This window comes from Piliocolobus tephrosceles, chromosome 6 (genome assembly GCF_002776525.5).
Source record: "Piliocolobus tephrosceles isolate RC106 chromosome 6, ASM277652v3, whole genome shotgun sequence".
Taxonomy (NCBI): Eukaryota; Metazoa; Chordata; class Mammalia; order Primates; family Cercopithecidae; genus Piliocolobus; species Piliocolobus tephrosceles.
Genome location: NC_045439.1, coordinates 98,314,355 through 98,326,493, shown reverse-complemented (window position 1 = coordinate 98,326,493; position 12,139 = coordinate 98,314,355). Strand labels below are relative to the sequence as shown.

The 12,139-nt window shown below is 43.4% G+C and overlaps 1 protein-coding gene across 7 annotated transcripts in view; it reads left to right on the top strand.

Annotated features, from left to right (window-relative positions):
- NTRK3 (neurotrophic receptor tyrosine kinase 3) overlaps positions 1-12,139 on the top strand; it is a 390,942-nt gene that overhangs the window by 346,880 nt on the left and 31,923 nt on the right. Inside the window, exon 16 of one of the 7 annotated variants that reach the window (XM_026448343.1) lies at positions 4,323-4,623. The exons of the other annotated variants lie outside the window; for them this stretch is intronic. Coding sequence (XP_026304128.1) covers positions 4,323-4,337 — 15 coding nt within the window. The 3' untranslated portion in view covers positions 4,338-4,623. Of the gene's footprint in view, positions 1-4,322; positions 4,624-12,139 lie in introns of those variants that run through there. 7 annotated transcript variants of the gene reach the window in all.

Here is a 12,139-nt window from a genome sequence, read left to right as displayed (position 1 = left end):
GTTGTTCCTTTCCATGTTTAGGGCTTCCTTCAGGGTCTCTTGTAAGGCAGGCCTGGTGGTGACAAAATCTCTAAGCATTTGCTTATCTGTAAAGAATTTTATTTCTCATTCACTTATGAAACTTAGTTTGGCTGGATATGAAATTCTGGGTTTAAAATTCTTTTCTTTAAGAATGTTGAATATTGGCCCCCACTCTCTTCTGGCTTGTAGAGTTTCTGCCGAGAGATCCGTTGTCAGTCTGATGGGCTTCCCTTTGTCGGTAACCCGACCTTTCTCTCTGGCTGCCCTTAAGATTTTTTCCTTCATTTCAACTTTGGTGAATCTGGCAATTATGTGTCTTGGAGTTGCTCTTCTGGAGGAGTATCTTTGTGGCGTTCTCTGTATTTACTGAATTTAATGTTGGCCTGCCCTGCTACGTTGGGGAAGTTCTCCTGTATGATATCCTGAAGAGTGTTTTACAATTTGGTTCCATTTTCCCCCTCACTTTCAGGCACCCCAATCAGACGTAGATTTGGTCTTTTTACATAATCCCATACTTCTTGCAGGCTTTGTTCATTTCTTTTTCTTCTTTTTTCTTTTGGTTTCTCTTCTCGCTTCATTTCATTCATTTGATCCTCAATCGCTGATACTCTTTCTTCCAGTTGATCGAGTCGGTTACTGAAGCTTGTGCATTTGTCATGTATTTCTCGTGTCATGGTTTTCATCCGTGTCATTTCGTTTATGACCTTCTCTGCATTAATTAGTCTAGCTTTCAATTCTTCCACTCTTTTTTCAAGATTTTTAGTTTCTTTGTGCTGGGTACGTAATTCCTCCTTTAGCTCCGAGAGGTTTGATGGACTGAAGCCTTCTTCTCTCATCTCGTCAAAGTCATTCTCTGACCAACTTTGATCCGTTGCTGGCGATGGGCTGTGTTCCTTTGCAGGGGGAGATGCGCTCTTATTTTTTGAATTTCCAGCTTTTCTGCCCTGCTTTTTCCCCATCTTTGTGGTTTTATCTGTCTCTGGTCTTTGATGATGGTGATGTACTGATGGGGTTTTGGTATAGGTGTCCTTCCTGTTTGATAGTTTTCCTTCTTACAGTCAGGACCCTCAGCTATAGGTCTGTTGGAGATTGCTTGAGGTCCACTCCAGACGCTGTTTGTCTGGGTATCAGCAGCAGAGGTTGCAGAAGATGGAATATTGCTGAACAGTGAGTGCACCTGTCTGATTCTTGCTTTGGAAGCTTCCTCTCAGGAGTGTACTCCACCCTGTGAGGTGTGGGGTGTCAGACTGCCCCTAGTGGGGGATGTCTCCCAGTTAGGCTACTCAGGGGTTAGGGACCCACTTGAGCAGGCAGCCTGCCCCTTCTCAGATCTCAACCTCCCTTTTGGGAGATCCACTCCTCTCTTCAAAGCTGTCAGACAGAGTCGTTCGCGTCTGCACAGGCCTCTGCTGCTTCCCCTGTTATTTTTTAGCTGTACCCTGTCCCCAGAGGCGGAGTCTACAGAGACAGGCAGGTTTCCTTGAGCTGCTGTGAGCTCCACCCTGTTCGAGCTTCCCAGCGGCTTTGTTTACCTACTTAAGCCTCAGCGATGGTGGGCGCCCCTCCCCCAGCCTTGCTGCTGCCTTGCGGTTAGATTGCGGCAGACTGCTGTGTTAGCAAGGAGGGAGGCTCCGTGGGCGTGGGACCCTCCCGGCCAGGTATGGTATATATTCTCCTGGTGTGCCGGTGTGCTTACAGCGCAGTATTGGGGTGGGAGTTACCCGATTTTCCAGGTGTTGTGTGTCTCAGTTCCCCTGGCTAGGAAAAGGGACTCCCTTCCCCCTTGCACTTCCCAGGTGAGGCGATGCCTCGCCCTGCTTCAGCTCTCGCTGGTCAGGCTGCAGCAGCTGACCAGCACCGATTGTCTGGCACTCCCGAGTGAGATTACCCCAGTACCTCAGTTGAAAATGCAGAAATCACTGGTCTTCTGTGTCGCTCGCGCTGGGAGATGGAGATTGGAGCTGTTCCTATTCGGCCATCTTGCTCTGCCCCCTAGATCAGTATTCTTTACCTCAACTCTAGTTAACACTTGCCTCTCATGAAGTTAAATTAGATGCTTAGTTTGCAAACACATTTGCTAACCCTGTCCATGTTGGTTTATTTCCTGCCCTCATACCACACTCCCTAGCCATTAGCAAGGCCCATGTGAGAGGGATGGAATTCAATTCAATTCCTTGTCCATGTGCTAAGATGAATAGAACACAAGGAAATAAAAATCTCATAGGGAATATAAGAACAGATAAGAATGTGTTGCTCTACCATAAGCTAAAGGGAGGCAAATTGTATACAAGGCAGTTACAAATGCCTAAAGCTTATCTAAGTAGAGGAATGGCATGGGTCTTGAGGGGTTGGTTGGCAGTCTGGATTAAATTTTAGGAAGATATTTCCATCAGAGAGGTTAGCATGAGCAAAGGCATGAAGGAAGCTTGGAGGCAAGGAAACCAGGAGAATGATCTAGAACGGTGTGTGATTCAACTGGCCAAAACTAAGGATCTATGGAAGATGCATGGAAAGAAATGTTGGTAAAGGAAAGACCACCATGGCAGCTTTTGAAAGGCCAACTATTTTGGCTTAGATAGTCAATGGACAGTCACAGAGGATTTGTCATCTGTTGAAGTGTAAATCAGGTCATGTGTAAGGACAATTCATAAGGCAGGGACATGTGGGATAGATTGCTGGAAACCAAAACCATAAAGGCAGGCCATCACACTGGCCCAGGAAAGAGGCAGTGATATCCTGTGTGACAGTGGTAGCCATAGAGTATGGAAGAGAAGCCATTAGAATCCATGAGCTCAGGACTATGAACTGGAGACTGGCTGGTCCCACAGGGTTAAAGCCACTTGCAGTTTGTAAGGGATAACTGTGAAAGAAAAAAAACACACACACACACACATTAAAAAACAGTGAAATGGAGAGTCAGGATGTGTCTTCATCCATTTTGAGGTGCCATAAAAAACACCTGAGGCTATGTAATTTATAAAGTAAAGAGATTTAATTGGCTCATATATCTGAAGACTGTGCAAGGAGCATGGTGCCGGCATCTGCTTCTGGTAAGGACCTCAGAAAGCTTCCAGTCATGGCAAAGGAGGAGCAGGAGTGTCACATGGTGAGGGAGGGAGCAAGAGAGAGAGGAAGGAGGTACCAGACTCTTTAATCATCAGATCTCATGGGAACTAAGATTAATAACTCACTTACTACCTGGAGAATGGCACCAGGCCATTCCCTCAGGGGTCTACTCCTGTGATTCAAACACCTCCCACCAGGCCCCACCTCTAACACTGGGAATCAGATTTCCACATGAGATTTGGATGGAACAAATATCTAAGTAAACCAGGATAGATTTTTTAAATTGCATCTTTTAGGCCACCAAGTCCATTCTACATCCTTAAAGTGTTAGAAACAACTGAGCAAATGCCAAATCATTCAATTTTAAAGAAATATATAGCTGAAAGGAGCCTTAAATGTCATCTATTTCACCCTTGAGGCACCAGGCAGAATAGTCTCAAAATCATCCCAGACAGATGGTTTGCTCGCTCTATTCCACTGCATCTTCTGGGATTCCACAGGTTTCCTTCCTTATTCCTTCCAGCTGTGGCACAGGAAAGCTATTTTCAGTGAGAGATTTGTCTTTTTCTTTCTAACTATTAACATTCTTTAGAAGTGGGAAGTTCTCAGTTATGTCTAGCGAGAATCCTACCTGCTACCATCCTATGTCCTTAGTGGAGATAAATGTGGTTTATATTATAAAACAGACATTACAAGACTCAGAAAAACTACGAAGAACCTCAATGTGACCAAAATGGCCTTGTGGCCAGTTGCAGTGGTTCACATCTGTAATCCCAGCACTTTTGGTGTCCCAGGCGGGGAGATCACTTGAAGTCAGGAGTTTGAGACCAGCTTGGCCAACGTGGTGAAACCTTGTCTCTACTGAAAATATGAAAAATTAGCTGGGCATGATGGTGCATGCCTGTAGTCCCACATGTTTGGGAGGCTGAGTCAGAAGAATCACTTGAACCCGGGAGGTAGAGGTTGCAGTGAGCCGAGATTACGCCACTGCACTCCACCCTGAGCAACAGAGCGAGAGTCTGTCTTAAGAAAAAAAAAAAAGCCTTGTGCTTTTCATAGGTAATTGGTTATATTTTTTGCATTGGTTGTATCTTGACTGGTGGAGAACCAGTGGAATAAAAATCTTTAGCCCCCTAATCCTGCCAAAAAATAATAACCTATTTCCAGTTATCTCCTAAACTTAGTCTCTTCTCTGTGCAGTTTAGAAATCCAGTTGTTTTCTTCTGTCAGTGAAGGTGGTGCAGGCATGAGGACTGACACTAGGGAAAAAAGATGGGGAAGATACCCCATAAGAAAATTCTGAGATCTTAAAGCATGTTTATATTGGATTCTATCCTCAGGAAAGGAAAGGAAAAGGCTGAAGGAGACCATTGAATCTGGTGTTGAGTTATTCTCATCTCTCTACTTCTGTGGAGGGCCCTTATGGATGTATCATAACAGGATCTCCTTTTCCTTCTTCAGGTGCAAAAGGCCTTTTTTTTTTTTTTTTCCTGAGACAAACTGAATATATAACATATAAAGATACATAAATTTCCATGCAAATATCTTCTTTACCAGCTGTAATTAAGATATTTGTATGTAAAGAGAATGTTGTGTTCCCTTGACTTCCTCCTGGTAGGGAATTGTATTTCTCTCATAATCCTCAAAGCCCAAGATTTTGTGACCTTTCTGTGTCTAAACAGAAGGATGAGGAGGAGGAATCAGAGGACCGGGTCAATATAAAGCATCTGCAATTCAGAACTTCCAGCACAGTTTTTACTCTTGGTTGTTTTTTTCTAGGCTTTGCTAATCCCAAAGAGCAAAGTTGGAGGTAGCAAAGTTGATAGCCCCAGAGCAGGTGGGCCGAGCACCGCCTGACATTGCAGTCAGGGAGATATTCAATTGAATCACTGAGCTTCTGCTGAGAGCTATTTGGCCTTAGGAAATTTACTTAAATTCACTAAGACTTAGATTCCTCATCTGAAACAAAACAAACAAACAAACAAAAAAACAAAAACCAAAAAAAAAAACTTCTTCTTTTGTGCACATTAAATAAGTATTCAAATTGCCAGTACCCATTAGACACCCAATAGATGGCTATTATTCTATGTAAAAGAATAAGGTAGAAATTATATATCAGAAATTTTAAACCATTTTAAGTTACAAGCCAAAGTTTTCTCTATGATGGATCTTTAGTGCTGGATACTAAAATTAGAGAGGAGAAGAGCCTACTCAAGAGAATTTAGGGAATTTTAAAATAAAAAAAAAGCCACCCACTCCCCCAGGACTGGTTTAGACATTTGAGTTGATCTGTTGGAGGCCCAGGAGGAAAGAGAAAACACTTTTAGGCATCTGCAGAAGAGCTTTTCTATTGTGAAGTTAGTAGATACAACCAGGAGCTAATTTTCTAACTGTGGACCATGAATTCTGCAGTAGACAAACGTCTTCAGAATTAAAGCCTCGTTCTCCAGATGTCTTTAGTGTGTGCTGCCCCTCATCATCCCAGAGGGAGAGCTTAGGGTGGTGCACCTGCCCTGGAGCCTTGGGGATAGAGAAAAGACTGGCTTAAGTCCAACCCTACCTCCTTTCTCCTTTCATTGGCTATATGATGGTTACTGCTTATTATTATGCATAACATGAAATATGCAAGTGTATGTGCTTATGCATAATGGATATGCAAGTGCTTTGTAAACTGTTGGTTTGAGTGCTGGTGGTTTTGTCACCACCACCACCACCATCATCACCACCCCCATCACCAGCATCATCACCACCACCATCACCACCACCACCATCACCAACATTATCACCATCACCAACGCCACCATCACTGACATTATTACTAACACCACCAACACCATCACCACCACCATAGCCACCGTTATTATCACCATTATAGTCTGGGCTTAGTAAATAACTATGTACACTCTGGAAAAATAAATTGAATCCATCAATGTCCCCAAGTTGACTGGTCGGGGGTGGTCTGTACTCCAGCTCTCCAACTCTGCCAATCATCACAACAACCTTGGTTGCCTTCCTCCATTGAGTCATGCTCTCCAGCCTCTTCAGCCAGCTTAGAACTTTGATTTGTGGCCCAGTTTGTTCTTGTAGTTGGTCATTTCCTTACCCATGGGTTAATCCACAACTTCCTAATCTTTGTATTTAATTTTTTCACATCCTGAGACAGTTGTGTACATGTCTGTTTAATACTTTACTAAAGCATAAGTTCCCTTGAAGGCAAAAGAGCTCACCCACTTTTAGCACAGTGATTTCTACAGTAAAAGTGCCTAATGAAAGTTACTTAATTAAAAAAATATGTAATACTATTAGATGTTTGTAATGGGAAAAGAATAATGTTCCCACTTACCTAAATCTTCTTACATGAATCCTCACGAGTCCCCACTCACTGGGCACCAATGGTCAGTATGTGGGGAGTATGTGTATCTGAGTATGTGTATCTGAAAGATGCACTGGTATCACCAAGGGAAAGCCAGCTGGATATGATTCCCTGCCAATGGCCCTGACATCTGACATCTGCTTCTCAGTGCAGGGGACTGGAGAAAGTCTCACAATAATTAAAATACCCATAAGAATGGAGTTAGCACCAAAAGGAAATTTATTAATGCACAAAGAGAATCACATTATTCAAAGGCCATAGAATCAAAGCATTTGTTTTCAGTAAGCTAGTCTATGTGGGAAGCCGGATCATAATGCGAAAGTTGCTTAAAGAGGAAAAAATCAGAGCAAGGATGTTAGAAGAGTCAAATGATCAATGACATCCAGCTAAGAAAGCCTAACAACAGTGTTCCTGACTTCTCAGCAGGTTCAGAAATACTCCATGTCTTTTGCCTGAATCCTCCTCTCTCCCTTGTCTGGAGCCAGGAAGGGATGAACATCTCCACCATCCAATTCCAAGGCTCACTCTTTCCCAGGTCTCCAGGACCAGCCAGTGCCCCTTCTGAGAGATATATTATTTCTTCATCTGCATCAATCAGGGCACAATGCAGCCATGATAGCCTAAGAGCCTCAAGATTTTTCAGACAACCTTGGATATACATCCATGTTTTCATTCATTTTCTGCTGATCGTAAAGAAGCCAATTGTATTTTCTTCATTTTCAAATGTTTGGGAGCCACTTTATTATAGCCCCTAATGCTTTCCATGTCACTGAATTGCTTTCACACCTAAAAATGAGTTCTTTTGTTGCTTGCAAATCTTATTGCCTTGATACCTAGTATCATATGCCCCAGGAAGAGTAATTATTAATAGATTCCAAGTGGCTGTTCTGATTGACTGGTGGAGATTGCCCAGAGTGGAGTGATGAGAAGAATTTGGTGGTTGCATCTAGGATCAGTGAAAAAGTGGTGATCAGCTGGTGACAACTGCCATGAAAGTAGAAAAGAGGATTGGTGGCACTTGTGTCCTGTTCTGACACATGTCATCCTGAGCAGTGCTCTAAATTCAGGGATTCCGCTGGACCCTGTTAGGCATGCTCTAACCTTGGATTCACACAAGTGGAGGGATTCTAATGTGACATAGGTTTTGAGTTTTAGTGCACCTGTGTAGAAGGATCGTATTCAGAGAAAGGGGTTTGCCAAGTGGATCTGCATTACTGGGGCTAATTTACCCATCACATAAATGAGACTAGCATCCCCAAATTCTGAATTATCTTCTACTGGCCTTTCCCTCACATTTCAACTAAATAGCTGGGTTTTTTCTTCTTTTCTTACAACTTGTATACAGTAAAAGTGCCTTATTTCTGGGTAGATTTGATTCCCTATTACACACTGCCAAGGTGTTTGGTAGTCTAGATGCAGCTTTCCCTGACAGCTCTATGCCATCATCTCTGAGCCAACTTTTATCATGTACCAGCAGGATCTTGAAACATATATGTTTTTTACTTTTTGGAAAGTCGAACAGCCCAAGACTAGAGTTGCTGCTAGAGTTCTGCTCCCAAGCAGACATTGATTCAATTATCAACATTCTTTGGATATGGTCAATGCATTTTTATTACTCCACCCAACTGTTTTATAAGAAATTTGGGCAAGCATCTACATTGGCAATCTTGTGAAATCCTGACTAGAAATGAAGTTGGAGGTCATCTTTCAAATCCACTTATTTGATAAATGAATACACTGATTGCCAGCCAGAGAGAGAGAGAGAGTGAGCAGATGTTCCTCAAGATCACGCATCTGGTTAGTGGTAGAGTGAAGACAAGGACATTGGTCTCCCTTCTTGTGAATTCAGTGCTCCTCTCTAATCACCATCAAAGTGCTAAGAGGTCAACAGGCTGGCATGATTCCCCCTATTTACAGACAAGTAAATTAAAGCTCAGAGAGATTAGTGATCATTCCCCAGACTGTACAATAAATGAGGGGTGGAATTGGGTTTGTTGTTCTGGTTAAGTTAGGTTTTTCAAGGGATGAGAGTTTACTTGTGAATAGAATGTTTAAAGAGCACACCAGTAAAGTGCAGTCTCCATGAGGTTAAGTAGAAATGTGAGCTTGTAATAATTGAGCTTCATGATTTATTTTTCTAATAAGGCTTTGTGGCAAGGCCATTCAAGGCAAAGGAGGAAAACAGGGTGACCCAAGCCTAGTCAACACAGCAAGCAAAGATACTTTAATTTAGATACTTTGGGCTCTCCAGTATAATCTTAAAGCAAGCAGTAGCAATGTGATTTGAGGCGATTGTTGTCTGTAAAATGTAACACAGATTCAGTGAAACTGAAGGGCGAGGAAGGAATATTAGAAGCAAGGGAGGTGGTGCTCAGAGTTGAGAAGTATTGTCCTATTGCCTTGAAATGTGTTGCAAGAAGTAATTGTTTTAATGTTTGTTGTGAAAATGTATTCTCAAGAACTTTGGTTGACACATATTCACTCACAGTAGCTTAGAAGTTCTTTGGGCTGAGGCAGGAGAATGGCATAAACCCGGGAGGCGGAGCTTGCAGTGAGCTGAGATCTGGCCACTGCACTCCAGCCAGGGCAACAGAGCGAGACTCCGTCTCAAAAAAACAAAAACAAAAACAAAAACAAACAAAAAAAAGAAGTTCTTTAAGGGAAGTATTCATGCCTTATTTCACTGATTATATAACCCTTGTACCTAGGACTGTACATGATATATGGTAGACATTTCATAAATGTTTATTAAATGACATAAACAAGGAGACAGGTGTTCTTCTCAGTGAATGACTGATCTGGAAAGATGCTCAAGGACCCTAATTTGGAACAATCAGAGATCACAAAGCCGGGTTTCAGTACAGAGATGTATGGAGGGCTTGTCCTCCATTATTTTGGTACAATGAGTGGACTCTACAACATGTGCCTTACCCACAGGGGTGGCAAGATTGGAAAACTCTAGAGATAGTTTACACTCAAGGGTGGTGAAGCACGGTGCTGCAGGAAGTTACTCTTATTGTGTGAAAATGGAACAGACCATCCTACAAGATAGTGGGTTTTCCATTCCCAGTGGGTTTCTAGAAAATACATAGAACCACATTATACAGATGCCTGTGCTAGACATGAGGTTTCAGTAGATGATCTCAAAGTTTTGCTTTTCTCTAATTCTGAGATCCTAAAAGCCAACTCTACAACAGAGATTGCTTAGATAAGGGCAAAGTGGTAGAGCAATTTAAGAACTCATAATTATACATGTGACAGGAATTGTGTCAAGTATATATTTTCGTGATGCTATGAAATATTAGACCAAATTCACCCTCTGCATATCTACACATTCATAGCCTGAATCCTTTCCCACTTCACTCACACCTCAATACCTGTCACCTGCCCTGTCTCTTGTCTCTCCCTGTGACTGTGTTTATCTTGCTCTGAAGGCTTTCTTGAGGCATTCCTCCCTCCTTTCAACTCTAAAAATCCACAATCCATCCTACATTAAAGAAAAATCTTCATTTGACCTTTCTATCCCTTCTAACTTTGTCTGCCTGAGTACTGAAATAAGTACTTTTCATCTTCTGTCTTAATTGTTTGGGCTTCTGGTCTTACCACTGAATTGAATATGCAGTTTTGGGGTCACTAATTATCTCTCACGACCAAATTTAAATTTCTTACTTCAAGTCTAACCCTTCCTGAACTACTGTTGAATGACATGATTAATAATTTCCCCTTTCCCCCGCACCCCCTGCAACTGCCAATGCTGCATAGTATTCTTGTTGAATGCCTCAGTAATGCTTTGTTCCACAAGTTATAACCATGCCTGGTCATTCTTTCCCTGTTCCATTGGTTTCTCTCCTTCCTCTCATTTTAAGTTTGGGTGCTGCTATTTTATTTTATTATTATTATTTTTTTTCTGAGGCGGAGTCTCGCTCTGTCACCCAGCCTGGAGTAGAGTGGCCAGATCTCAGCTCACTGCAAGCTCCGCCTCCTGGGTTTACGCCATTCTCCTGCCTCAGCCTCCCGAGTAGCTGGGACTACAGGCGCTTGCCACCTCGCCCGGCTAGTTTTTTGTATTTTTTTTAGTAGAGATGGGGTTTCACCGGGTTAGCCAGGATGGTCTTGATCTCCTGACCTCGTGATCCGCCCGTCTCGGCCTCCCGAAGTGCTGGGATTACAGGCTTGAGCCACCGTGCCTGGCCGGGTGCTGCTATTTTAGACATCTACTTTGCAAACCTCATGCACTCATATGGTTATAACCCCTTTTTACTTTTACACAGAATCTGTTTGAAATTTACATTTGCAGCCTCCACTTCTTCTCTCTTTGATTGCTTAATCTGTAAGCCTCCCCTGGAGAGTTCACTGGAGATTGAAGCATGGCATGTTTTAAATAAAACTCACCATGGCCTCCTCCTGCTTCTTTGAGTGCTAGCACCTCAGCAACCATTAGCATCCGTGAAAACTCTCTTGGGAGCTTCCCAAAGGGGAGTCATTTCTGAACCTGTCTCTTCATCACCAGCCTGCTGTGTCTTTCCTTATAGCACCTCAGTGCCACTTTTTCTTTGCATGTTGGCAGGAGCTGCCCTGGTCCATGCCTGGTCAGTCCAAAACCTGAATCTATGCACACACCTTCAGGCTTGGAGCTCTTCCCCCAGGGCTCCTCAAACTTCCTTATCCCTCCTGTTTCTTTGGAGCCTTGAGTGAGCAAATCTTCATTTCACCAAAATATAAATTTCTTGCCCTGGCCTACTAGGTCCTCAAGCCCCTGCCAGTCTCCTTCCCCACCCTCCACAAAAAGCCCCCCCTTGGCTCCACCCCAGCCAGTCTGTCCCTGGTGACCCAGTGCCAGTTGCTCATTTCCACCTTTGCATGAGGCCCTCTGTGTTCATTTGTTCGGGCTGCCATAGCAGTGCTCCACAGACTAAGGACTTCGACAACAGAATCTGATTTGCTCACTGTTCTGGAGGCTGTAAGTTCAAGATCAAGGTGCCAACAGCGTTCGTTCGTTCTGAGGTCTCGCTCTGTGTCTTGCACATGGCTGCCTACTCACTGTGTCCCCACATGGTCACCCATCTGTGTGGTTTGTGTCCTAATCTCTTCTTATAAGGACCCCAGTCCTATTGGATTAGGGCCCACCTTACAGACCCCGTTGAACCTTAATTACTTCTTTTAAGGATCTCTCTCCAAATACAGTCATATTCTGAAGAACTTGGGGTTAGGACTTCCCCATAATGAGCATGTGTTGGGGGGCACACAGTTCAGTCCATCACACCTCCTCTTCCCAACTGCCCATCTGTCCTTTCTTTCATCTCTCTCTTCATTCTTTCTCTCTGTTCATCCCTCCCTGCCATCAGCACCCAGCAATCCCCATTTCATTGTCTTCACTGGATGGTCTTTTCAGCCTCACCCTATGAGTTTGTGCACAGGGATGTGTTGCTTCATGAATGTGCCTCTCCTCCAGGTCATTCCAGTGCTGCTTCTCTGCCTCTGAATCGATTGAGAGCAGGGACTGTGTCTCTTGTCTCTTGCACACAGTCCTTGACTTGGAAACACTTGAGAAATGCCATTGCTAAGTTACTGTGAGTCCCTCCTCCCACATCCCCCTCCTGTTACTTCTCAAGGAAAGGCCTTGCTTTGGGGCTTTTTTACTTTCAAAGGAAAGGCCTTGCTTTGGGGCTTTTTTCCTTA